Below are 27,993 nucleotides of genomic sequence, written 5' to 3'. Positions count from 1 at the left end.
ACACTGTAAATCCACAGTATGTATTTCAATTAAAAATTCAAATAAAATCGCATCCTCTTCCCTTCAGCCTTTTTAAAAATGGAACTAGACTGTATGGTTCCCTCTCCTTGAAATACGTCAGATGGGGCTCCACTCCCGCTCTTGGTCGCTGGCAGGCGGGGAGCCCTCCGCACAGGGCCCAGCCTCAGTCCACGCCGTCTAGCTCCTGCCGCTGTCTCCCCTCCAGCTGGAGGACCTAGAAGAGGAGACGCGGTGGTCACCACGAGGGCCCGAACAGCCACGCTGTTGAAACGCACCGATCTACCCGAAAGAGCGTCACAGTCACAGGATCGAAAACGCAGGTCTGCAAACTGCACCTGCAGGGCAAGGAGACCTAGGGTGGGGTGGGGCGGAGATCCCGAGTCTGGAAGGACCTGTGCCGGCCGGGGGTGGGGACAGGGGTCACTGCTGGGCTAGAAGGTCACAGCAAGCCCATCTTCACCGAGCTGTGTTTTCCTACATGTGCGGATCTTCCAGCTGCAGTCTCTGAACCCCATGCCTGAGCGCTTCTTGGCCGGAGCCAAGTCCCGCCCCTCACTAGTTCTTTGTGGGGAGGGGGCGTCCACGGCACTGTGGGGTGCTCAGCCGCATCTCTGGACTCTGTCTGCTAAATGTGGGGGTACAGACCTCACCCCGGGCGGGATAACATCTCTGGACATGGCCTGACGCCCCCTGGAGGAGGGTCGCGGCTACGCAGGGTCGCTTGGCTCCCATCACCTCCTCATGGATGCTCCCTTCTGCCCCCACCCTGCGGTCCTCCAGCTCAACGCGGCTCTTATTGTAAGAGGAAAGAACCTTTGGGATTTATTACAATTTATCACTAAAGCAGGGGTCCCCAACTCCCGGGCCATAGACGGGCACCAGTCCACAGCCTGTTGGGAACCAGGCTGCACAGCAGGAGCTGAGCGGTGGGTGGACAAGCAAGTGAAGCTTCGTCTGCCCCCCATCACTCACGTTACCACCTGAACCATCTCCCCTACCCCCCATCCCTGGGAAAACTGTCTTTCGTGAAACTGGTCCCTGATGCTGAAAAGGTTGGGGACCACTGCCCTAAAGAGATGTTGCCCATTATACGTAAGGGTCATCTCTGGGAACCCTGCCTCCCAGGTAAGGAGCACCAAGCTGAAATGCCTGTGTTTAGTTCACAGGAAACACTGACCAGACCCACCTGTGAGTGACTGCAAGGGAGGAGGAAACGAGCCGTCCCCCCCACAAGCCCATGGGAACCAGGGAGGAGGAAACGAGCCGTCCCCCCCACAAGCCCACGGGAACCAGCAAGTGTTTGACTTTGCTCCCTCCCCTCTTAGTATAAAAGGAGCCTGGATTCTAACTCAGGCAAGATGGTTCTTTAGGACATGAGTCCCCCACCTTCTTGGTCTACTGGCTTTCCCAATAAAGTCGCTATTCCTTGTCTCAGCAACTCATCTCTCCATTTACTGTCATGCATCAAGCAGGACGAGCTTGGACTTGGCAACAGTATCACCATGTATCACTTTCATGGATGCCGTGTTCACTCATCAGCCGTCTTTCTCCTCCCATCACCTTCACTGGGGAGGGGCTGCCTCGAACTTGCCTCCATCACAGAAAAGGGAAGGATCTAGACTTGCCTATTAAATTGACTTTGTTTCTGCTTCCTTTATTCTACTATTAATCAATAAGGAAAAACAGATGGTTCAGACAATGCAAAGCCAGTTGGACGCCCCAGTAGTCTAGAAATCACAGTGGTTGGGCTCACAGTGACCGTGGGATGGAGCCGCTAATTTTAGCATCCTCAGTACAGCCCAAAACAGCACATGCCAAGCTCTGATGGACCTGAAACATCCTGGACACTTGGCAGAAAGCAGGACAATAAAAAAATGCCACCATATACATTAACCATGTACAGGGAAGCCTGGCGTGCTGCAGTCCATGGGGTCACAAAGAGTCGGACACGATGGAGTGACTGAACATTAAACAGCTTTTCAGTCCTCCGTGGAGACGAGCAGGTGGAGGAGACGAGCTGGCATTCCCTCGACAGATGTTTAAGAGGGAGAGAAAACATTCCCCCCAGCTCACCTGGTTTTCGATGCAGCGGAACTGCCAGGGCCAGCGGGTGTTGTACAGAAATGGCCGCAGGTCGAACCTGTTGTCGTCCGGGCTGTAGCTCTCAGCGTGGTATGCGGGGGTCAGTGTTGTCATCTTGTGTCTGTTCATGGAATACTTGGAGAAAAAGCGCGTCACTTTGTCAGCCACCTGGGAGGCGAGGGGTGCACAGGGCCTGGTGTTAGCAAAGCCGGGAAGCCCCCACACTGGCGTTCTCAGCAGCATCGCGCAGGCCAGTTAACAGCCTCCCCTCAGCAGCCGCAGAGCACTGCCTTGGGACTTCCTCAAAGCCAGGATGGACCGATGCTGCTGCCTGGGCTAGAGCAGCGAACTGGAGCTGTAAGGATGGGGGTTCCTGCCTCCAGCATCCTGGAAACTGCATCAGGAGACCTGGGCAGGGGTCCCAGGAAGATGTATTGCTATTTCGTGAAGCTTCCAGATGGTTCTGCAGGGACCACCCTGTCTATGGGCTTCAGCCCTAATGCACCTGACAACTAGGGGAAAAGAAGCCATATTCTGACCTCGGAGTTCGTCCTCTGTCCCCCAAAGAGGGGAGGAGCTTGCGTGTTGTGAGGGGGCCCAGCCCCACTCAGATAAGCTCAGCCAGAGCCGGGGAGGGCTGAGAACGGGGCTGTGGTTCCTTCCGGAGTGCTCTCCCCCTAAAGTCACACAGTGGCCACCTGCTCCAGAGCCAAACCCACCCGCAAGGTGACCTCGCCTGCCAGCTCCCTGCGGACGCCGGGCGCCTCGCCTGCCAACTCCCCACGGACGTCAGGTGCGCCTCACCCGCTGGCTCCCCACAGACGCTGGGCGCCTCACCTGTCGGGGCGAGCAGGTATCCCTCCACATGTCGAGGAGTTTGCAGAACATGCTGTAGGGGCCCGTCTTGGCGACCTTCCGGAGCCTCCCGTAGACGGACAGCTCCGCATATGTCATCCCCATGTCTTCCTGGGGACGAAAGAGATGCGCCTCATGAGTGACAGCAGGTCAGCGCTGGGGGGACAGCCTGAAACCTCTGCTGGAGACGGAACCAAACTCCCCGCCCCCGCCTCCTCCCGGCCCCAACCTCGAGAGACCCGAATTGAACATCAGAGGTCAGCAACGGTGACGCTAAGCCCTGGACTCCCAGCCGGGGCCCCAGTTACGGAGCACGGTTGCTCGGGGGCAGACAGGAGGGCACGCAGGAGCCCCGGAGCGCGGAGGTGGCGGAGGAAGCGCAGTGACAAAGCCAGCACGGCTACCTCATCGGTCTGGGACACCCGTCCGTGGGCCAGGGGCTCCAGCTCAGCTGTGGCCGGTGCTGCCAGGATGCTGTGGTCAGGGCACACAGAGGTCGGTTACAACAGCTGGGTGTTAGCGCGACAGACATCACGCAAGTGCGGAGATGGGGAAGCGCCGACTTTCCAGCCTCTTGAGGGGCAGAGGGCGGCAGTGGCCGCCGGATCTGGCCACAGCCAGGGTGGCAGTGATGGGAAGGAAGCGGGTACCTAGTCTCGGGGCCCGAGTGCCCTTGGAGGCCCGACCGCTTCCATCAGGCAATGGGTGCTACGGAAGGTGGCTGAGAGGGGGCAGAGTGGCCGGGGCTGTGCTGAGAAGACGCGTACCCGGCGCCCCAGGGGCACAGCCATGGCCTCGCGGGCACACGCACCTCTGCAGGGCAGGAAGCTGGAAGCGCTCCACGCAGAGCTGGACGAAGGCTCTCAGGTCCGTCTTGCTGATCCCGCCGATGGGGTTGATGTCAGCGCTGGAGCAGTCGTACTTGGTCAGGTAGCCAAGGAGGCTGCGGCCAGAGAAAGGACAGGTGGTTTCGAGGCAGCAGACCTGGGAGCTGCAGACTCCGAGAACCTGGGGGCCTGGCCATCCTGCCCCTGGGTGCCGGGACACGCCTTCTTCCGGGGCCCTGGAGCCAGAGCTTGGCAGACTCGAGGGTCTCAGAGGAGTCTGATGTGCTGGGGCAGACTGGGGAAGGGGCAGGTGCTGCGGATGGCCAAGGAGGGGTATCCAGCAAGCTGGAGGGGACACAGTTTGGGGGATGACCAGTGCCAGCCCCGAGTGGTGCTCCTTCAGCCAAGCCCGAGGTGGGTGTAAGGTCACTCCGTGTCCCGTTAAACGGACGGCTGATGGTACGAACAGGGTCCGGTCTGTGGGCAAGGGTCAGGATTTCCAGGCCAGAAGAGATGGCCATTTTCATCTGACCCCTGTGCCTCTTCCACTCCTTGACTGCTCCCAAAGGTGCACCCAGAGCAGCAGCAGAGTGAGGGGGGCACAGACCCACAGGAGTGGCCTCGGGTGGAGCGGGGTCTCCTCCAGGCTAGGGGCCGCACACACCTCTCGTCCACATTGGCGGATCCGAGCACGAGAAGCCCGCCGGGGGCACCGCGAGACCAGAGGCTCAGCTGAGCGAAGAGGTAGGCGATGACCATCCTCACCCGCGCCTGGCCCACAGGAGGGGGCGTCACCGTGCCGGCCGGGGCTGGGGGAACGCATGCTAACACCACCTCCCCACACCTCAGACAGCGGGAATGCTTAAGTGATGCAGGAGCTTCTAGCGGCCAGAGAGTCCCGGGGCCCATGGTCCCTCCCCTGAGGGGCTCCTGCACTCAGCAGGGAGGGACCAGGGCCTGAGATGAGAGCTCGGCAGTGGAGAGACTGGGCTGCAAGGCCAGCGGGAGAGACCTCGGCTGCTCCGGCCAATCCCTGCACCCCTGGGGAAGGCCACCAGCAACCCCAGGAAGGGGATGGAGACAGGGTAGACCCCAGCAGAAGCAGCTCACGCCCCCTCTTTCCCTGCACGGACCACCCAAGGTCCAGCTCCCCTGTAGCCGATCCCTGAAGATGCAGAAGACACACACACTCGGACACACTCACACCTCATGCTCACAGACTCTCACGCCGATGCACACTCACACACACAGTGTCACGTGCTTGCACCCCCACACACGCACACTCAGATGCCCCACTCCCTTACTCTTGCACACTAACCTATTCCTGTGCACACACCTGTGCACACTCTCACCCTCGTACCCCTCCGCACATCTCACACACGCACACACGCAGAGCCCCATCTTCGTCCACGAGGCTGCACGCTCCGCGTCTCTAAGAGGCGGGCTGCTTGTGGACCCCCCGCCGGCCGCCCCTGGGTTTCCTGCGGTCCCTGCGTGCGGACGAGGTGCGCACCTGGACGTTCTGCAGAGCCAGGTTCTCCCGGTCGCTCCCTCCGTGAACCGCAAAGCGAGGGCTCGCACCCGTCACCAGGCTGAAGAGGCCCACGAGGGCCTTGACCGCTGGGTCGATGTGGAGACCGATGTGGTGGCTGGAAGGCGAACGGGCGGGCGTGCAGACAGTGAAACAAACCCACGGGGCACAGAGCTCGCCGTCTTCGAGGGCCCCGTCCAGCGGCGTTGAGGACATTCACTATGCGCCGCCACCACCTCCAGCTCCAGAGCCTTCCATCAGCCCAGAAGGAGATCCTGTGCCCGCGAGCAGTCCCTCCCCAACCCCCTCCTCTTCCAGCCCCTGGCGACCACGGACACCCTTTCTGTGTGTGTGTGTGTGCATGCGCGCTCCGTCGTGTCTGACTCTTTGTGACCCCATGGACCGTAGCCTGGACGGGCTCCTCTGTCCATGGAATTTTCCAGGCAAAAATACTGGAGTGGGTTGCCATGTCCTACTCCAGGGGATCTTCCCAACCCAGGGATCGAACCTGCATCCCTTTCGTCTCCCGCACTGGCAGGCAGGTTCATCACCACTGAGCCACCAGGAAAGCCCTAAGATTGGCCTATTCTGGACATTTCGTAGAAACGGAATCACACAGTAACTGTCCTTTGGTGTCTGGCTTCTTTCACTGAACTTAAGGCTTTCGGGTTCATGCAGGCGGTAGCCTGTGTCAGCGCTTCCTTCCTTTTCAAGGCTGAGAAGCACCCCTGTGTGCGAACAGACCACATCATTTCTCTACTCAACTGCTGATGCCATGTGAGCTGTGACTATGCTGCGTGGACACGAATGTGTGAATACTTGCTCATTTCTTTGCTTTCAATCCCTCTGGGCATCTCCCTGGGAGCAGGATTGCTGGGTGGGGGTAGCTTTTAGCTGAGCTCTGCTTACAGGATGGGCAGCTCCTTATTTTTTCTTTGGAGGCAGAACAGATGGAACGTTCTGAACGGAACCAAGTCTCCCTGAACAGAAAGACGCACCCCCCGCCTGCGTCTGGTACAGTGGCCCCCGAGGGAGGCAGAGGAGGGCGGGTGGCTGCACTCCTGGAGCGGTGAGGGGCTCTGTGCTCCCACATGGAGTGCATCAGCCCGCTCCTGGGAAGGACTTAGGGGGAGGGGCGATCTCAGACACGGAGAAGATCTGGGGTAAAGCTGATGGGAAGCCACATCATCAGCAGTTGAGTAAACACCTCGCCTCTGGGGTGCTCAGTGACCCACAAATGGGGTCTCTGTGGGAGCTTCCCGTGGTCCCCGCCAGCCGGCCGGGCCCGACACCAGGGACCAGCTACCTTCCAATCTGCTGGGCCAGCTCTCGGGCCCTGTCGCAGGTCTCCTGGGAGGAGTTCTCGCTGGCCATGTAGCAGGTGGTCAGGACGCGGCCGCAGAGCTCCCGGGGGTCCTGGGGGGTGTAGCTGGGCTGGCTCACGATGGTTCGGACATCAGCCAGCACCTCCAGATCTGAAACCCGCGGGACAGAGGGCACGTGCTGTGTGCCAGGCGCCTGCACCACCCGGTCCCTCTCTACCGCCCGGCAGTGTCGCCGGATGGCACCACAGTGCCCGTTTCTCAGCTCCGGACGCTTTGGGAATGGCCGACGTCACCCCTCATGGCGGCAGGGTGTGAACCTGGGCTGGCCTGACCCCAGGGCCCTGTTCTTTCGTCCCGATCAGGCTGCTGACACACAGCAGCAGCAGCAGGTACCCTGTGGGCTTGACGGACTGGGCCACGAGGGCCTGAGGCCCTGGCAGGGACTTCAGCGGCCTTGCTGTGCCCAGGCCCCAGGGCTTGGGGTGATGCTGGGACGTCTCAGCATGCCCCCACCACAATGCTGGGTTGGCCCCTCTGCTCCTCCCGCAGGTTGAGCCCCCCTGGAACCTACTCGGGCCCCAGGCGTCACCTACTTCCACGCTTCACAGCCTCGCAGACCTGGTGGCACATGGAGTAGACCAGGCAGGCGGTGGCCGCGCTGTCCACCCCGCCGCTCAGGGGAAGGAAGAACCCTGCCTGGAACAGGCCAACCGGATGGCGGCGTGAGCGGAGCCTCACGCCCAGCAGTGAGCCCGGCTCCCCCAGCAAAAACGAGCGCCCACAAAGTGCTGTCGCCCAGGGGAGGAGAAGGGAGCCCTGCACATTCCACAAGGTGAAGGGAGCGCCACCGTGGAGGGCCCAGGGCTGAGTCTCCACCGTGACTTACAGACGCACGCAATCACACCACTAGGCAGGAAGTCTTGTAACTCGGGGTCATCAGACAGGACCCCAAAGACGGAGCCAAACCTCAGGGCGACCTTGGCCAGGGTAGCCGAGGCTCCTGACTGAGGCAGAGTCAGGACATGTTTGCATTAAGAAACACCTGTCAGGATTTCCCGGGTGACCCAGTAGTTAAGAATCTGTCATGCAATGCAAGGGACCCTGGTTCGATCCCTGGGCGGATCCACCTGCCGCAGAGCAACTAAGCCGTGTGCCCCAACTACTGAGCTCACACTCAAGCGCCCAGGAGCCGCTATGACCGCGGCCTGTGTGCCTCGAGCGCGGCTCCACAACAAGAAAAGCCGCCGCAGTGCGAAGCCCGTGCTCTCAGCCGTAGAGTAGCCCCCGCTCATGGCAACTAAAGAAAGCCCGTGTGCAGCAACAAAGACCCACCTCAGTCAAAAAGCAAATTAAATAAATAAAACTTAAAAAAAAAAGTCACCGGCATGCCACAAAGTCAAACGCAAACCCACCGTGGAAGGATTAAAGGGGGCTGGCTGGCCAGATCCCCCCCATGTCTTACCTGTCGGCTGCGTCTTAAGAAGTCCCAGAGCCAGCACGCGGGTCCCAGGCTGGGGAATGGTGGGAAGCATGAGGTTGGCGAGCCGCTGCCCTGGTTCGCAGCTCACCTGGGGGCAGGTGCCCAGGTGGATGCAGGGCCGGTGAGCGGCGCCAGCACGCTGCCCCTGGCTGCTTTCAGCCTTTCGAGGGAATGAATGCTTCTGAAGCCTCAGAGCAGCCCCAGGAGGTAGGTGCTCTCGTTGATCCCGTGGGGGAAATGGAGACACAGAAAAGCAAGCACGGCGTCTCCGTGCCCGAGGGCCCAGGGCAAGGCGGGCAGGGCTGGGCGTGGGGCCCGCGCTCTAGTTACAGTGTCGACTGCAGGCCCTGGAGACCAGGGTGCAAGGCCCCCAAGTGGCCACTTGGCGGTGCAGCAGGGGACAGAGGGAGTGTCCTGGGAAGGACAGTGTGTAGGTCGCTCAGTCCTGTCCGACTCTTTGCAACCCCGTGGACTGTAGCCCACCAGGCTCCTCTGTCCATGAGATTCTCCAGGCAAGAAGGCGTGGGTTGCCATGCCCTTCCCCAGGGGATCTTCCCGACCCCGGTCTCCCGCATTGCAGATGGATTCTTTACCATCTGCAGACCCTTCTTTACCCCCTCCCCTGCACACCAACAGCCCCACCTGATCTCCTCGGCGGGACTGTGGTATTTCCACTCGATGGGCTCAGACACGGGCTCCAGCAGGTCTTCATGGCAGGAGAGGGCGAAATCCACCTTCACTCGGGGGTAGGGGCTCACCCTGCTGGCCTGGGAAGGACACTCCCTGAGGGCCTGAACCCAAACAGGCCCCCGGGATGACTGTAGGGGGGATGCTACACAGTTCAGAATCCCTACACAGCTCAGGGACCCTTCACAGCCACCAGGATGGCCAGGACACAGATGGATGTAGCACACGCTGGTGGGATGTGGGGAAGTGGAGCCCTCACACAGCGCTGGGGGGATGCGAGACAGAGCAGTGACTGAGGACGGTCTGGCAGGACCTCCCACAATTAAACAGAGCATCACCACAGGACCAGGGCAGTCCCAGGTAGATAACAGAAGACACACAAGCATGTCCACACAGACGCCTGGCACATGCCACAGCAGCACCGACCCTCACAGCCAGAGCAGAAATGGTCCAAATGTCCCCTGGCAGGCGAATGGACGCACAGCGTGTGGGGTACCCGGGCAGTGGGGTATTACTCAGCCATACAGAGGGATGAAGAACTAACTCAGGCCTCAGCACGGATGAACCAAAACACTATCCTCAGGGAAAGAAGGCAGTTGCAAAAGGCCACATATTATACGATCCCATTTATACGAAACGTCCAGAATTGGCCAATCCATAGGGTCAGCACAGACCATGGTTGCCAGGGGCCCTGGGGGAGGTGGACGGGGAGTGACTGACAACTCATGGGTGCAGGTTTCTTCAGGTGAAAAGAACATTCGGACACTGATGGTGGTGATGCTGCTCAACTCCACAGACACAGTAAAGACCACTGCATCTTGTGCTGAGATCAGTGAATTATAGGCTATGGGAATGACATTTCAATGAAGCTATTGTTAAAAAAAATGTCTCCGTCTTTGATGAGCATCCTATGGGTGTGTTTATAATCGCTTACCGCCAGGTTTCGAGATGAAATCTCCGCCCTGTAGCTTCTGATGTCCTCCAAATCCAACGTGGCAGTGAGCACTTCCTAGAGAAGGGAGTTTCCAAGAAAAATCATGATTTCCTATTTTTTTCCCTCACGCACCTGTTTTCATAAGTATGCCACATTATACACAATGAGTCCCGCCTTCTAAGGCAGGGACTAGGGGCCTGGGGAGAGGGGAGCACCCATGGTGCGGCCCACCCAAAGCCCTTCCCTCTTGTCATTGCCACCAGAACGTCTACTGAATTGACACACTTGCTGATAAGACACAACAAATGTCTGCTGGGAGCTTTTGAGCAAGCTTCTTAAAAAGATACAGGGAGAGCAAGGGCCCTCTTTCTGCCTTTGAATGTGGTTGTATGAAGATGGGATGGCTGGAGCTGCTGCAGCCGTCCTGTGACCATGAGGCAACTGACACTGACGCCTACACAGAGGAAGGCCCAGCTGGAGAATGAAAGAGGGATGCAGCCAGAGCCCCAGCAATCATCACACAAAGGTCGCAGCCCAGATGTGCCACATGTGTTCTAGGACACGACGCTTCATTGCCTTTGAGTCCAGATGAGACGGAGGTTCTGCCACGTGCAACCAATAGCAGAAAATAGAAAAGTTTTAATTCAGAGATACGACTCCTTTCTTTATGAAAAGAATCCAAACCAGATCATACTACTAGGCTATCGTCTCATACGTGCAGGTGCGGGACAGCAGGAACTACTTCTGAGGGGGACCCGGTGTGGCCGGGCGTCTGCTCCTGCTGCTGGCCATGGGCAGCCGTCTATGCCAACACCGAGCCTAACCCAAGATAGAAACGTCTGTGAGGAGACAGAGAACAAAGAACTCCCACGTCCACTCATTCTTCTGTCATTTCCCAAGTACTGTTCAGCGAAGCCACCAGGCTGCTCCTGACAAAGCCACAGAAATTGGAAAGACCCCAGAGGAGTGAGTCCTTCCTGAGAGGAAGGCCCCAGTCCACTTTTCCTGGAAGTAGGTTAGCTTCACACAAAGGCGGGATCGAGGCCATGAGAAGCATGTGCCCTCGAGAAGGCCCACAGACCAAAGAGGTGGCAGAACTGAAGGGCACTGCCCCCACCCCAAGGCAGTGATGCCACCTCCATCAGGAACAGTCAAATCAGAGAACTCTGGCTCAAGGGCCCCCCGGGGGGGTGTGGGGCAACGGCGCCCAGGTTATACTGTGGCAAACAATCACCCGGGTGCTTGCTGAAATGGGGGCTCCTGGGGGGCCTGGAACCTGCAGCCACCTGCACACCTGCTCATCCAGGTGCAGGTGCTCCCCGAAACTCACTCCAGTCTCCCGGCACCAGGTGCCTGCGGCCCAGACGTCTGGCCGAGAGTCCTGGCCAAGCGGGCCTGCACCGAGGCATGTCCAGAGCAGACGAGCACTGGCCGTCTGCATGGACTTCATCTTCGCCTCCAGAGGCCTTCTGTCTTAATCAAGGTTACTGCTGAACAGCGGGAGGCCTTTGGGACCCTGCCACCTGGAAGGCAAGGTCTGGGGACCATGTTCATTCCCACCAGGAAGGCAGGATCAGGGTCCCCATGGTCTGGGGACCGTCTGCAGGGAGGTAGCTTCTTCCAGCTGCACACTGCCGAACCCTGGGCTTCGCTCTGAGCAAGAAATACCATGAATTTGTTCCAAGGTTCCTTTCCTCAGTCCATTCTGAAACCGAAGTTTGATTTCATAACCACCTCTTTGCTGACAACCTCGGTGAGACCGCACAGGTACGTGAAACGGTGAAGTCACAGACATTGCATCAGAGGGCTCCGGAGAAATTCTTATTCAGAGACACCCACTTGTCTTGCTCTGGCAGAGAAAGCCCTTTTTTTCTCCTGCTACTACCTGCTTCTGTGAACAAGCATTTCCAACACTTGTTTCCAAAAACCCCAAAAAGACAAGATGAGAGATACCGTGAGAAGCCTGTACTGGCCGCCTGAGCCCAGTCACAGCGGCTCTTTCTGGCAGAACTGAAAGTTACTTTGTGCTGCGTTTGCAGATTTGGAGTTGATTCCTATTTGGGGGCAATAGGAGTCGATTCCCATTTGGGGCAATAACAGTCATTTTCTTTCTTGGAGGCCTAAAAAACTTTCGAGAGCCACACAATTCTCTTTGCTGTTGTTCAGTCACCAAGTCGTGTCCAACTCTTTGCGATCCCATGGACTGCAGGACGCCAGGCTTCCATGTCCTTCACCATCTCCCGGAATTTGCTCAAACTCAGGTCCATTGTGTCGGTGATGCTATCTAACCATATCATCTTCTGTCGTCCCCTTCTCCTCCTGCCCTCAATCTTTCCCAGCGTCAGGGTCTTTTCCAGTGAGTTGGCTCTTCACATCAGGTGGCCAAAATAGCTTCAGCTTCAGCTTCAGTCTTTCCAACGAATACTCAGGGTTGATTTCCTTTAGGATTGACTGGTTTAATCTCCTTGCTGTCCAAGGGACTCTCAAGAATCTTCTCCAGCACCACAATTTGAAAGCATCAATTCTTTGGCACTCAGCCTTCCTTATGGTCCAGCTCTCACTATGACCCATCTGTCTTGGGTGGCCCTGCAGGCCATGGTTCATAGCTTCATTGAGTTATGGAAGCCCCTCCACCATGACAAGGCTGTGATCCATGAAGGGGACACAATTCTTTACAAGGACCTTTTCATCTTGTCTTATTCTCTCTGTGAAGGAAACTAACATCCAATCACATGGGAAGGCTCTACACCCATGTTAACATGTGTCTTTAGAAGCAGACGGCTGTGGTTTTCATACTTGTGGCCCCAGTGAAGTCATGATCCCATGGGGGGACGTGTCCCCCATCCCCCGGGCTGGTCATCAGTTCAGTGAGGCCAGAGGAGCCCCCAGAATGGGGCCTCCCCATCGAGGAGGGCGGGGTAGGTCTCCAGTCCTGCTTCCGGAACGCGGGGCAGTCGGGGGAGGCAGGGCCCACAGCTAGCATGTTGTTGCTATTCAGCCGCTCAGTCGTGTCTGACTCTTTGTGACCCCGTGGACTGCAGCACACCAGGCCTTCCTGTCCTTCACCATCTCCCGGAGCTTGCTCAAACTCATGTTCATTGAGTCGGTGATGCCATCCAACCATCTCATCCTCTGTCATCCCCTTCTCCACCTGCCTTCAATCCCTCCCAGCATCAGGGTCTTTTCTAATGAGTCAGCTCTTCGCATCAGGTGGCCAAAGGATTGGAGCTTCAGCTTCAGTATCAGTCCTTCCAATGAATATTCAGGACTGATTTCCTTTAGGATGGACTGGTTGGATCTCTTTGCAGTCCAGGGACTCTCAAGAGTCTTCTCCAACACTACAGTTAGAAAGCATCATTCCTCGGCTCTCAACTTTCTTTATAGTCCAACTCTCACATTCATACATGACCACAGGAAAAACCATAGCTTTGACTAGGTGGAACTTTGTTGGCAAAGCGATGTCTCTGCTTTTTAATAAGCTGTCTAGGTTGGTCATAGCTTTTCTTCCAAGGAGCAAGCATCTTTTAATTTCATGGCTTCACTCACCATCTGCAGTGATTTTGAAGCCCCCAAAATAAATTCTCTCACTGTTTCCATTTCTTCCCCTTCTATTTGTGATGAAGTGATGGGACCGGATGCCATGATCTTAGTTTTCTGAATGTTGAGTTTTAAGCCAACCTTTTCACCCTCCTCTTTCACTTCCATCAACAGGCTCCTTAGTTCCTCTTCACTTTCTGCCATAAGGGTGGTGTCATCTGCGTATCTGAGGTTATTGATATTTCTCCCGGCAATCTTGATTCCAGCTTGTGTTGCTTTGACCTCTGGGGAAAACCCTCCAAGGGCCCACCTGCAAGGCTCTTTCTTGTTCTGCTCCTCCCAAATGACCCCCTTATTGCTGGACAACGTGCAGTGTCTGCTTATTCCTGGGACCAGCTCCAGCTCCCCCCGAGCCATGGGATTCTTCCCACAAGCCCATCCCATTTTCCCTGGAGCCAGGGGCCACCCACCCTTTGGTCACTACCAAGCCCCCTCCTTCCGCAGCTCCGGGCCTCTCCTTCAGCTCCTGCAGCCTCGCGGGGACCTCCAGGGCATGCAGGGCTGATACCCCGCCATGAATCCATCCATCCGGTGCGCTGTGTGGGGGTGTCCCCATAACCTCGGGGTAGGAAACCCTCACCCCACCAAGGAGGTGAAGAGGAAGCAATCAAAACCAGAAGGATCCCTCCCAGGGAGGGCACATCCAGTCCCGGGTTACGGGGAGAGCAGAGAACACAGGCTCTGAATGAGAGACCCTCCCGCCATTGCTCGGGCTGGCTCGTACCACATCATCCAGAGAGAACTGGGACCCCTGGGCAAAGATGCTGCCGTTCATGGCTATGAGAGCACAGCCGTCGTAGTACAGCCGGTCCCCATCGCAGCCCTTCTGATTGGCCAGCAAGTAGATCCCGCCGTTCTGGAAAACAGCGGACAGCAGTGGTCAGCTCTGATCCATCACCTACCTACACCCTCTGCTGGCCCAAACATGAGAAGCTTTAGGCCTCCAGCCCTGCAACTCTGCTGTACTAATAGTCAGTGCCCCAGCTTCAGCCAATAAAACACACGCCTCCAGGGAAGGCCCCACAGCTATGACGCCCTCGGCCTCGCGAGGCAGCAGGCGTCACACAGAGCGTCTACTCTCACCCCCAACAACCCTCCAAGGCAAGCGCTGCCACCTGCCCCAGAAGGGAGGAGAGACGGAACTTTGGAGAAGACAACTCCCTGGATTAGGAAGCTGAGATTCTGCCCCCGGAAAGAGCAGACACAGCCCCTGGGGTCATGCTGCCCACAAGAGCGGCAGACTCGTGGGCATTCCCCATGCCTGGCTGTGGTGCAACGGGGTCCTGATCCCCGGTCACTTGTCCCGAGACCACTGTGATGGCTGAGAGCCCCGGAGCCGCACGGCTGGGGTGTGAGGCCAGGGGCCACTTGACGGTCACATGCTGGGTGCCCTGCTCCAGAGAGCGGAGGTGGGAACAGTGCCCGCCTCACAGGGTGCTTCCCGCCATTAAATGAGGTCATGGACGTGGGGCCTGGGAGAGGGAGCCACAGGGCCGGTCGGCCATGGCCGGACCCAGGAGGAGCGCCGAGCAGCCTCATGCTCAGGCCTTGCCCTGCACTGGGTGCCGGGTCCCACATGCATGAGACAGACACACGCCAGCATCCCCGCCGCCGCCTACCTTGGTGGTAGCCATGGTCACCAGGTCCACCCGGGCGTGGGCTTTGCGCAGCACGTGATGGCTACCCGAGGCGTTGGTGAAGATCTCCACGCCGTCCAGGCCCATGTCCACGTGTGGGCTGCGGGCGGAGGGGTCGGAGAGAAGAGACTCGTGTCCCCAGCCCGCCCACCCAGCCCCACAGCTCCTGGGGTGTCTTCCCTGCCCTGGGCTGAGACGCAAGATGGCTGCAAACCCCCAGCCCCCCAGGCCCCGCAAGGATGGGGATCAGGGGGCAGGGCTGACCTGTGGGGCGTCCAGAGCTCCTCACAGACCTCACTCCCGATACAGGTGTCCCATGTGGAGAGGACGGCATCCCCAAAGGGCACAGTTTCCTGGGGGGCGGTAACCAGAGCTCGTGAGGGCCCCTGGCTCTCCTGTCTGGGCCACGTGCTGAGCCAGGACTCCAGAGGCCACACGTGGGACTCGCAGGAAGGCTGCCATTTTGTTTCAAGCCCTAACGAATACCCACTTCCCCCCACTCCCCCCCGCCCCAACCCCCGCCGGGAGCAGTCCCAGCCCAGGGCCAGCGGGTGTCTCCCCTGCGGACCGAAGAGCCCCAGCCACACCCTTCACCCGCCCAAGAACCCAGCTCTGAGCTGCCATGACCTTGACTGTGGCTGTAACCAACTGTGACTCAGCTCCTGAAGCTTCTGGGGCCCAGTGGGCCGCCAGCATCCACCATGTCGGCTCCCGGATGCTCTCCCGACATCGTCTGTGCTCGGGTGGTCCCGTGCCCACGCCAGAAACGACCCAACTGAGCCTGACAAAGTTCCCTCCAGCTGACAGGTCACCCAGCTCCCGCGCGGCAGGGCTGGGGCAGGATGCAGGCTCCTGTTTCTCCAAGAGCCTCATTCATGGCCCCTTGAGGGGTGGGGCTGCTGGGAAGGGGGTGAGTGGAGATGGAGCTGCCCCCTGAGGGCGCTGCTCGGGTCTGAGGTGTCTCCGGGTTGAACGTGTGCTGAGAGGGTCATGCGGGCATGGAATCCACCTTGGCTACGTCTCTCGGGGACCAAGTTTCAGCTGTGCTCCTATTTCACTTGCTCAAGAGAACTCAACCCTGGAGGCCTGGGATCTTGTTCAGATTCCCTGATGACTGTGTGTGTGAGCTCAACTCCTTCCATCTCCAAGGGCAGGAGCCGGGGGAAGCCCGCCTTTTTCTGTTCTGAGGCCTCGGCTCATGAACACAGGGCTCACCCTGGACCCTGGGCCACTTGTCCACGGACCACCACATCCCCTGCCCTTGAAACCCTGACCACGGGGGGCAGGGCTAGAATCTTGACCCCATCCTCCTGGGACAAGACCAGGGCTCAGGGCAACAAACAAAACACCCAGGATGGCACCCAGGGACGGGCCCCCAACCTGCACTGTCCAGGCTACAGCTGTCACAGGGCTGGCTTGCTCTGCCTCTTGAAAATGGCCGTGGATTTTAGTCCATGTGTGCCCAGGGCCAATTCCCGCAACTTGTTCCCAACCAAAGACAGCAAACAGCACCCTTCCACCTGCAGATGATCCCACGTGGGCTTAGGGGGTCACCTGGTGGGACGTTTAGGATGTGAAAGGGTCCTAGAAGAGTGAAACGGAATGAGTGTCGTGGCAGGAGGATTGCTGCTGAAATGACTGTTTCACACACACACGTGTTCTGGATCACCGTGACTTCACATTGTTCTCGTTGCTGCAACTCAAGGTCAGAAAAGCCTCCAGGCCACTTGGGAGACGCGCAGACCTGACCGACAGTCCCCTCCCCCAGTCTCAGCCGCACCCACCCAGACTGCCACGCGGGTGGCAGAGACCCAAGAGGGCTGGGGACACCGTGTCCCCGGAGTTCATATCCTGAAGCCCTGACCGCCAGCATCTCAGACATGACTGTGTTTGGAGATGAGGTCTTCAAAGAGGTGATTAAGTAAAATGAGGGCACCAGGCTGGGACCTAATCCCACAGGACTGGGGTCCTTGTAAGAAGAGATCAGGACACAGACACTCACAGGGACGACCCTGTGGGGACACGGGGAGGAGATGGCCGTCCACATGCCCAGGAGAGCGGCCTCAGGAGGACCAGTCCTGCCCACACCAGGGTCTGGGATTCCAGCCTCCAGGCCTGGAGAGAATGAAAGTCTGCTGTCTGAATCCCTAGGCTGCGGAATTGGTTATGGAAGCCTGAACAAGTTAATGCACCTGGCAACCAGAATGGAAACTCAGGTAGGAGCCAGAGATACCAGGGGCCCCTCAAAACATTCCCTGTGAGCCCCTGGCTCCCAAGCCCCCACTGGAAGTAGATAGCACAGGGTTCCAGCAGGTTCCAGGATGAAGGGATGGACAAGGACCCCCTGGATAAGGCTGCAAGGTCAAAGCTCTTCACACCTGGACAGCCAGGTACCAAAGACAAGACAAGACAGATTTCTGATGCTGAGTTTTCACAGAATAAACAGGAGCCAAGTAAAGTCTTCCATGAGTTTTACAATCAGAAATCCCCCAAACTCGGCTTCTTGGGCAGCCCCGCGGCTGGAGCCCCAGCCCAGCAGGGAACAGCTGGCCAGGGTGGTGCAGGAAGCCCCCTCCCAAGCTCCACCGAGCCCATCCCACGGTGTGAGCCGGAAGAGAGGAGGGACATCATGTAGGGACAAGGAGGCGCCCACTGCCCCATGCTCCTGGGCCCCTCCCCGCTTGTGACAGAAATCACCCCCCGTCTGTGTTTTCCTTACATGGGACACAGTGATGCCGTGACTCTGTCCCCAAGGGTCCTGCCCCCACGGCCCACTCCAGAGGAACAGTCTGACAGACGAGTTTTCTTCCCCAAGACTCACCTGCTTCGTCAGGTCCTGTAACATCCGGGGGAGAAAATACTCCTCTGTTTGCCTAGAAAGGAAACCACCACAGACCTGAGTAGGACCATCTCAGGGAAAACGCAAATGGCATCCAGAGGCAGAGTAAAGCTCAGACTGAGAGTGCGGAGCCTGTGAGCTGGCAAAGGAGCTGTCGAGTTTTGACACTCGCTGTTGCAACCACTTTAAGTCAAAAAGGGAAGAGCAAGGTGACTGCATGAGGCTTCTGAGCAAGGCGACTGCATGAGGCTTCCGGGACATGGAACACCGAGGCACTCGGGGGCTCCCTCACTGGCCCTGCTTGCCCCACGCTTTCATTACGCCCTCTGAGAGGCACGTCAGGGGGACTGTCCAAGAAGGAGACACATTTCCCCACAGAGAAATGCGGCTGGAATTTCTGATCAAAGTTCTTCAACCAGAAAGATCGCACTGCATGAAGCCAGCATGCAGAGACAAGCCTGTATCATCACTGAAGCAATCAGTCACGTTCCGAATTGTGAAAGATGGCTAGAGAGTTTAATACACAACTTCTGTACAAGCCATCCCAGAAAGTGAAAGTGTTAGTCGCTCAGCCCTGTCCGACTTTTTGCAACTCCATGGGCTGTAGCCCACCAGGCTCCTGCGTCCATGGAATTCTCCAGGCATGAATACTGGAGTGGATTGCCATTCCCTTCTCCAGGGGATCTTCCCAACGCAGGGATCGAACCCAGGTCTCCTGCATTGGCAGGTGGATTCTTTACCGTCTGAGCCCCCAGGGAAGCCCAAGCCACTCCAAGGTCTACCCTAAAAGGCAGAATTCGAATACTAGATGGTTTCCAAAGCTGACCTCAAGTGGGCTGTTACCAGATGTACCATGAAGACACTGAATTGACTGGATTTCTTTTTGCTTTCTCAGAATTCACAAGAACCTCCTGGGAGATTTCAGTGACTTTTATTCCAGTAAATTTTTTGATAAAGTTTCTTTTTAATGTGGACCATTTTTAAAGTCTTTACTTAATTTGTTACAATATGGCTTCTGTTTTATGGTTTGATTTTTCAGCCCTGAGGTATGTGGGATCTTAGATCCCCAACTAAGGATAGAACCCACGTCCCCTGCACTGGGAGATGCAATCTTAACCACTGGGCCACCAGGGAAATCCCTTAACTAAAATTCAAAAGCAGAGACATTGAGGGGATGATGCCGTCTCGCGCTCACTAGTGAAGGGAGCAGACACTGCAGACGCCCTCTGAGCCCTGAGCTGCCTTGGCATCCCACGTTGAGCACTCAGTTCACCGTTGGTAGGTTTGTTCACGGTGATGTTGCTGTATCACAATCCGTTTTCAAGGCACAGCCGCCCAAGGTTTCTCCCTTCGTCGTCACCTCCCCCTTCAATTCACACATGAAGAAGAATGTATACGGGGCCCCCCTGGTGCCTCAGTGGTAAAGAATCTGTCTGCCAATGCAGAAGACACGGGTTTGATCCCTGATCCGGGAAGATCACACATGCTGTGGAGCAGCTAAACCCGTGCTCCACAACCACGGAGCCTGTGCTCTGGAGCCCATGTGCTGCAAACACTGAGGCCGTGTGCCCCAGAACCCACGCTCTGCAGCAGGAGAAGCCGGCACAGAGAGAAGCCCACCCACATCGCAACTCGAGAGTAGCCCCTGCTCGCCACAAATAGAGAAGAGACCACATAGCAACAAAGACCCAAGGATAAATACACACAATGTTTGAAAAAGAATGTATCTAGACGTATAACTGAATCATTTTGCTGCTCAGAAGGAATTAACACAACGCTGTAAATCAACTACATGTCAATAAAACGTTTAAAAATCACGTTAAAGATTCCGTCGGCAACAGCAGCGACAGTGGAAAAAAACAGCTCTAACTGTAAGAAGAACAGGACGATTCTGTCCCAGGGGACGCCTGGCAACGTCTGGGGACATTGTAGACTGACAGGGATGCAGATGTGTCCGCCAGCGGAGGCCAGGGATGCTACTGCACGCTCTTCCACGCACAGGACGCCCCCACAACAAGACCGAGCCGGCCTCAAGGCAACAGGCCTGGAGTAGAGAAACCTGATCTGTAGGATCACGTGTAGAAAGACGGATGACGGGTGACTGATGACTGAGATTTTATGTGGTGTCTGATAAACTAGCTACAAATTAATCAGCAGCATCAGGCAGCCGTCACTAGACGACAGGCCCCGTGTGGGCAGGGACGCTGGCCCGAATCTGTCTGTCTCCCCCACGCATCCTAGGAGCGGCCACCATCTGGGCTCCTGGACCACGGCGCGGGCAGTGACTCACCGGCTCCTGGACCACGGCGTGAACCAGCGCAGCTCTCGGTAGTTGCCCTCATTCGCCAAGGCCATCTTGGGTCTGATGAGCAGGATCTTCCTACAGACAGGGGAACAAGGCCGCTCCTGAGATGAACACGCCCCACGTGACATGGAGCAGCCACCAGCCCGTCCACCCTGACCGTCAATGGGGACAGAGCAGCTAAGACCTGGAGGGTGGGCACTTGCCGGCAACTGATGCCCAGGGTCTGCGAGGCAGACCTTATTACAAGGTCGCCCTCCCAGGACTGACCTTCTGACCACAGAGCTGTGTGTCCCCAAACTCCACCCATCGTCCCTGTACCTGATGTCTGAAGGTGTCAGTGGTGACAGAGCCCAGGAGAAGCAGGGCCACCCAAGACACCTGCCTGCCTGGTACCCCACCGCCATGAAGGTAGTTCCAGAAGAAGCCACGGCCCCTGGGGACCAAGCCCCGAGTCTGGGGGAAAAGGGGGTCGTGCTGCTCCCAGCGGTCACCCACCTGTTGAGGAATATCACCCTGCAGTTATAGCGGACGTTTCGGTGCATCACGGGCCTGCGGAGAGAGGGCACGCACGTCTGCAAAGAGCAGAGCCCCACGTCTGCTTTAACATGAAGTTTCTCCGGGTCCTCTATGGGAATCAGAAGGCTCCTCTGTGGTTTCTCAAATAAAAGTGAACAACAAACCCGAGTGTTTCTGCCACGGCACAGACTCTAAATGGCAGAGTCTTCTAAATCCAGCAAAAGTCCCTCCCACTCAGGGCTTGTCCTCTCCTTCCAGAAGGTTCTCAGACCATTGAGTGGCCGCCTCCCTCCCTCTGCTCACATCCCTGCTGCCATGTCACCTGTCCATCCCCTGCTGGCCTCAGGGACTTACCCCAGCATGTCCCCAGTTCTCTGCCACAGCATCTCTCCTGACTGAGCTCCCCCACCAAGAAGGCAGGGCAGGGGGACCGGCCCAGGGAGCCAGGGCAGGGGCAGGGGGTGGAGGGCGCTGGACAGATCTGCTCGCCTCTTTGTCTGGACCCCTCAGGACAAACACCCTCCCTGATCACCTGCAACCTTCCTCCTCTGCAGCGGAGGGGCCAGTGCTCCGGAGGCCAGGGCACTCTGCTGGCCTCCGGCTGGGGCAGCACCAGGCGGGGATGGCAGAGTCCAGCTCGGGGCGACAGTGCAGGAGCTCAGGGCGGAAGGCATCAGGCACCCGAGGAGGAGGGCCTTAAGGATTGATCATGAAATAAAAAACAATAAGGCCCAGGCCCAGGGACAAGAGAAAAGAGGGCCGGGGTGCGCGATGACAGCACCCGTAAGCAGTGCGGGCTGTCGAGTCAGGCGGCCGGGCTCCAATCATGACAGCACCCGTAAGCAGTGCGGGCTGTCGAGCCAGGCGGCCGGGCTCCATCCCGCTTCACACTGGCTGAGCCGAGCGGCCCCGGTTCCTCCTCTCGGAGTATTTTAAAGGGCAGGATGCAGGCAGGCTGCCTAGGCCGGGGCTCGGCACAGGGATGCTGCCAGCCAGCACTCCCACGTTACAGTTTCCATTCCTCCCGGGCCAAACCAAAACCTCACTGCATTCACATTCATACAGAAACGTGTTCAGGGCAGGAGGTGAACATCTTTTAAACGAAAAAGAAACCTTCAGTGAATATCTGACTTCCAGCGTGAGTAAGCCTCTCAGACAAAAACAAACGAAAAGCATGACAAGAAAGATTTTAAGCTCAAAACGTAAAATTAAATAGCAAACAACAGACAAGGAAATGTATTTTTATCATATATGGGGACAGCTTGATATCTGTCATGTGTAAAGAACTCTTAATAAATCAGACACAAACACTTCAATTGCTGGCAAAAGAACAAGCAAGAGTGTGTTACAGATGCCGAAAAAACAAATAGGAAAGTCCTATTTCATAAATCATGACAACAAAGAAATATGATAGCTTTGTTAAAAAAAGTTATTGCTTACTCTAAGATTTTCTCTGTCTTGTTTTTTTAAGGTTTCTTGATTGTGAGCTGGCCCCCTGTGAGCAGTGCTAAGGGTAACAAGCCTCTAGGCACAGAAAGCCGGGAGGAGACTCAGCATCTTTCTCTTGAATAAGACACTTCTAGATGGTGAGAATCAGTGGCATCATGGCATAGCCGTTACTTTGTTCAGTGGCACTTATACTGCGACCCCAAGGACTGCAGCCCGCCAGGCTTCTCTGTCCATGAACTTCTCCAGGCAGGAATACTGGAGTCGGTTGTCATGCGAATTCTTAGTTTCAGTGTGAGGGATCTAGTTTCCTCACCAGGAATGAAACCTGGCCCCCGCTGTATTGGGAGTGCGGAATCTTAGCCACTGGGCCACTAGGAAAATCCCAGAAAAACACTTTAAAATATGATTGTTAATATTTTAAGGGCAAAAACGTAGAAAAATTAAAGTCAGATTACAAATTCAAGGCCAGAGGAGGAAAATAGGCCAAGAGAACAAACAAAAAGACAAGGGGAAAACAAGAAAGAAAGAAAACACGGTGACCAGAACACTTAATAGAGTGGCAGGAATCCGTCCATGTGGTGGGCTGAGTGAAGACCCCCACTGATGGCCCCGTCCTGATTCCCGGGACCCGAGGACGTGTCACCTCACATGGCAAAAGGGACCCGCTGACATCATTAAGCTACAGATCCTGAGACAAGAGATTACCCCAGACTCCCCAGGGCTCTCATCGGGACCACAGGGGTCCTTATACGAGGGAGAAGGGCGCTCGGAAGACATGAGACAAAGGGGGCAGGGGCTGCAGTGATGTGACCTCTGGCTGTGAGGATGGAGGGAGCGGCCTGAGCTGAGGACTGCGTGCCAGCCTGGATGCTGGACTTTACAGGAAAACCGATTCTCCTCCAAGAGCCTCCAGAAGCAACCAGCCCCACTGACCCATTTAGACTCGTGACCTCCAGAACCACAAGACAGCAAGGTTGTGTGGTTCTGTGTTTTGTGTTTGTGGTAAGCTGTCACAACAGCACAATAGGAAGCAAACATGGCCCACATATCAAGAAGTATAATAAATGTGAGCAAACTGGGCTAAAAATCCCTCTATTCACTGCTTAAAAGAGATCCTGCTACACAGATGTCACAGCAGGTGGGAGTGTAGAATACACACAAGGCTGAGGAAAAAGAAGCAAACCCGGCTACATTCACACCACGTAACACAGAATAGAGACGCAAACAGAGGCAACAACGCCCATCAGTGGGCTTGGTTACACAAAGCTGGTCACAGACACACTCTGGAGTAGGATACTCCTGGGCCAGAGTCCTACCCACGGGACCTGCGCTCGGGGAATCTACACCACAGGGACCTACAGGCAGACCTCATTTTACTGCAGCTTGCTTTACTGTGCTTCGCAGACATTGTATTTTTTACAAATTGAAGGTCTGTGGCAACCCTGCGCTGAACACGTCTATTGATGCCATTTCCCAACAGCTGTCGCTCACTTCCAGTCTCTCGGTCACATTTTGATAATTCTCATGATACTTCAAGCCCTCCACCAGCAAAAAGATGATAGCTCGTTGGAGGCTGAGAGGATAGGGTTCTATAGCAATAAAGGTTTTTAAAGTAAGGTATGGATGCACATTTTTAGATAGAACGGTAAAATGTAAACGTAACTTTTATATGTACAGGAAACCTCCTCCCTCAAATTGGTGTGACTTGCTTTCTTTCTGTATTTGGCTTTACTGCAGTGGCTTCTCAGAGGTCTGCCTGTAGGCCTTGGCCCTACATGTGCAACTGCACCATATGGAGCTACACTGTATATACCTACCCCGGAGCCTACACTCACGTGTCCACACCCTCTGGAACCAGATGGCTTGCATGTCAATGTGCAATGACATGCGTGCACACGTGCTCAGTCAGTCACTCAGCCGTGTCCAACTCTTTGCGACCCCATGGACTGTAGCGCACAGGCTCCTCTGTCCATGGGGATTTTCCAGGCAAGAACACTGGAATGGGTTGCCGTGCCCTCCTCCAGGGGATCTTCCCGACCCAGGGATGGAACCCATGTCTCTTATGTCTCCTGCACTGGCAGGTGGTCCTCTCCCACGAGCGCTACCTGGGAAGCCCAGAGTGACAGGGAACCATCCCCAAACTTACTACTAAGTAAGGAAAATGCTGTACATGAGGCTGGGGGACCCTGAGCTCCAACTGTGCAAAGCGTGTTCCCACGTGCACAGCAGTGCTTGGAAAAACATAAAAAATCTCCCCAAAGCTGCCTTCACCTGGGGAGTTTGCAGCCTGCAGGGCCAGGCAGGGAGCAGACGCCACATCCCCGATGTAGGGACGGCTTCCGACACAGCAGGCCCTGGAACGGGCCCTTCTTCCATGCCCACACCGCACTTACATCCCCACGTCGCAGATGATATCCTGAGTGACCGGAGACTCCAAAAGGGCCGCCAGGACCTGGAGCGAATGCAGGAGGGTGTCCGACTCGTAATAATGATCCCAACAGCCGTAGCCACTGCAGAGGGAGGGCCAGAACAGTGAGTACCCGGGACACAGCAGGTGGGCGTGGGGTAGGGATGGGGCAGGGGCCTGGGGCCGGGCCAGGGTGACTGCGCGAGGGTGTGCCTCTGGCACCAGTATCTTTATAAAGCCTCCCAGGAGTGTCTATTGTACAACCAGAGTTAGACTCACTGCTACAAAAAAGAAGAAAAGAGATGCACTGTATTGGAAATTAATGGACTGGGCTCCATCTGTCCCTCCTAGTTCTCAGTTACTAAGAAATTGTCTGTTGTGTCAAAAACTGTCTGCTCTCGGATTCTTTTCAACCTTCAACGTGGCCCAAATTACACTAATCTACAAGAAAAGGATGCAAAAGAAACAAAGCTGGATCCAGAGAAGAACATTCTTCGGGCAAAGGGGCCGTGAATAACCATTCAAGTGCCACTTACACGGCTACATGACTTCCTTGCGATTTACTTGAGCTTACACCAGGCTGAATGGTGTCCCCAAAAGAGACGTGTCTATGTTGAAACCTCCAGAACTTATGGCGTGCGTGTGCATGCTTGGTCGTGTCAAACTCTTTGCAACCCCATGGACTGTCGCCCACCAGGCTCCTCTATCCATGGGATTCTCCAGGCAAGAATACTGGAACAGGCTGCAATTTCCTTCTCCAGGTGATCCTCCTGATCCAGGGACTGAACTTGCGTGTCCTGCACTGGCAGGCAGGTTCTTTACCGATGAGCCACCTGGGAAGCCCTTAGAACCTGTGGATGTGACCTCATTTGGAAAAAGTGTCTTTAGAGATGTGAGTAAGTGAAAGATCTGGAGATGAGATGATCCTGGCCTATCCGGGTGGGACCTAAATCCAATAAGAAGCGTCCTTACATGAAGGAAAGCAGCGGAGAAGAGGGAGGGGCGGCTGGAGGGGTGCACTCATGAGATGGGAGTGGGGAGTCAGGAGCTGGAAGAGGCAGGAAGGACCCTCCCCTGGAGCCTCGGAGGAAGCAGGATCCTGCCCACACCTTGATTTTGGACTTCAGGCCTCCTAAACTGTGAGAGAATGAATTTCTTCTGTTTTAAATCATCCAGTTTGTGAAACCATAGTATAACAGCCCCCGAAAAACACTAATACAATGCTCAGTGAGGTCCTGACATGGGTCGACTGGGTTGAGGGTAATTTTTCAGTGCGGGGGTCCCAGTAATGAAATGTAGAGTATTTGTAAACTACTTTTATCATTATTATTTTTTTAATACTTATCTATTTATATATTTGACTGTGTAGGGTCTTAGTTGCGGCATGTGCGATCTTTCGTTGCAGCTTGCAGGCTCTGGAGCAAGTGGGCTCAGTAGCTGTGGCACAGGCTTAGTTGCCCTGAGGCATGTGGGATCTTAGTTCCCCTGAGGCATGTGGGATCATAGTTCCGCAACCAAGGATCGAACCCACATTCCCTGCCTTGGAGGGCAGATTCTTAACCACTGGACCACCAGGGAAGTCCCTGTAAACTACTTTTAAACCTTCAAAAAGTCCTTCGCACTCATTGCATAGCAGAAGTGATGTTAAAATGCCAAGCAAACTTTGCTGCCACAAACACTAACCTTTGCCATTCTTAATGCCTAGAGGAGCATTCCTCCGGGCCTCTGGTTCTGATAAGGAAGAGAGCCTGGTTCTTAGATGAAAATGAGGTCAGGGAGATGCCCTGTGTGGGATCCAGACCTGGAATGTCCTTTCCTCTCCAAGGATAAACTCCTGCTCAGCGGTTGTCACTCCCTCAGCTCCTAGGCCACATGTGAGACCAAACACCAGTGCAAGGCGAGAAACCCAGCCAGCTCTGATATCGGCCTGGACTGGGAAAAGTCAGCCTCTCGACGAGCTCCTGTGTTACTCAGTGTAGGAATCCAGGATCACCCAGGCCGGCTGGCCTGCCCTTGTTGAAGGGCATCAAGCAGGCCCACTCACGGGGCTTCTGTCTCCTAGGTGGGCCTGCGTGTCCAATTCTCAACCCCGGCCTCTCCTTCCTTGCCCTTTCAGCTGAGGGCAGCTGATATAGAGGCCTCTGCCTGCCCACCCTGGGGTGTCTATGTGCTCTGCTCTCACCAGATTTCCAGTTCTGGTCCAAGCCTGTATCTTGCTCCTCTGTGTTTGGCAATTTCAATACCTACATGCACAGAGAGAGAGAGAAAGAGAGGCAATTTCAGCACCTACAGCCTCCACAGGAGGCAGATCCAACCTTCTGCTGCCGCTGGTGTCATAAAAAGCCAAAGGGCATCTCCCAGCCCCTGCTGACACCGCAGGAAATGAGACAGAGGTGGGGCCTGCACCAAGGAGAGCAGGGGTGGGGCTGGGGGAGTTACACACTGGGAGTTCATTAACAGTCAGACAGAGAGGACCCTGAGCAGGGAGAAGGCAGGACCTGAAGGCACCGGTGACAGGTACCATCTGCCTCTGGGTTTGAGCAGCAGCTTCCAGATGCAGCAGCCTGGGGAGGAGAGGCCAGCCTAGTGGACACACAATTCTGGCCACCCGAGATGACCTCTCATCAACTAGATTTGCTCTGAGCTCTGACGAGGTGAGAGCAGGTTGACAATGAAAAAAATAAAAGGAAGAAGGTCCAAGGCACACGGCTGATATGACGCCCTCACCTGAATCACCCTGTTTATACTGTGGTTGGTGGCCCTGCCGCCGGACGCAGCTGAGGACGGCCAGCCTGCAGACCGCCCAGGGCAGCCCACTGCAGCTGTAGAGGTCAACGGTGCAAACTTCCACTCTCAAAGGTGAGCTGGTGCAGGTGATAACTGTTCACGGACCCCGTCACACACACACAACGAGCACACTGGTCTCTAAGCTGGTGGCCTCACCCTGTTCCACTTCCCTCTCTGGACCGGGTTCAGCTCTATAAATGCCACACCGGACCCCAAAGGTACCTGAGGACCGGCTCACCAGCCTGCTCATCTCCACCTCCAGGGCCAGACTTCTCTTACCACGGGTACATACCACATGCCCCAGGCACTGTAACCCACCCGCACCCCGACCTCACTCAGGATCCCTATATCAGGATCCCTATATCCATGGCCGCAAGTTTCTCCAGAGCAAGGCTGCGTATGCGTCACAGCAAACCTGGGCGACCAGAACTGACCTTCGCCTGTCCACCCCACGCCGACCCTAGACTCACTTTTTAAAATCCTTAGCAAATTGCCCTCAAAGTCCAGGGCCCACTGGTTGAGCGCACAGGTGGCCACGGTCACCTTTCGCCCCATCCTGGCTGCAGACGCCTGGGCAAAAAGGCCGGCCGGATAGTGGGGCTTTGTTGTCCTAGGGAGAGAGGTGGCCGCGGCTCGGGTCCTTCCGGGTTGTCCCGCTACGTCAGTCCAATGGACAGGACCGCAAAGCTGCGGCGTCTCGCCCCGCCCCCTGAC

At 56.2% G+C, this 27,993-nt stretch overlaps 1 protein-coding gene across 5 annotated transcripts; it reads right to left on the bottom strand.

The window, feature by feature from the left end:
* Positions 1–4: 4 nt before the first annotated feature.
* NADSYN1 (NAD synthetase 1) lies at positions 5–27,993 on the bottom strand. Of its 5 annotated transcripts, none has more exons than XM_061407328.1 (21): positions 27,750–27,985; positions 26,675–26,735; positions 24,479–24,595; positions 20,616–20,669; positions 20,106–20,195; positions 17,798–17,849; positions 15,241–15,329; positions 14,959–15,076; positions 14,064–14,195; positions 9,743–9,817; positions 8,764–8,912; positions 8,104–8,152; positions 7,235–7,337; positions 6,623–6,791; positions 5,299–5,434; positions 4,450–4,556; positions 3,770–3,901; positions 3,363–3,432; positions 2,941–3,069; positions 2,095–2,271; positions 5–235 (listed from the first exon to the last, which is right to left on the bottom strand). In XM_061407328.1, the coding sequence occupies exons 1-21, from the start codon at positions 27,832–27,834 to the stop codon at positions 185–187; spliced, it is 2,145 nt and encodes a 714-aa protein (XP_061263312.1). In that variant the 5' UTR covers positions 27,835–27,985; the 3' UTR covers positions 5–184. The 5 variants fall into 5 exon arrangements, with proteins under 5 accessions (XP_061263312.1, XP_061263313.1, XP_061263315.1 ...); XM_061407329.1 differs by having other exon boundaries at positions 8,764–8,888; positions 27,750–27,983; XM_061407331.1 differs by lacking the exon at positions 26,675–26,735 and having other exon boundaries at positions 27,750–27,840.

Source organism: Bos javanicus, chromosome 29 (assembly GCF_032452875.1).
Source record: "Bos javanicus breed banteng chromosome 29, ARS-OSU_banteng_1.0, whole genome shotgun sequence".
NCBI lineage: Eukaryota > Metazoa > Chordata > Mammalia > Artiodactyla > Bovidae > Bos > Bos javanicus.
Note: the sequence above shows the minus strand (reverse complement) of the source record. Positions and strands in the feature narration are given on the sequence as shown.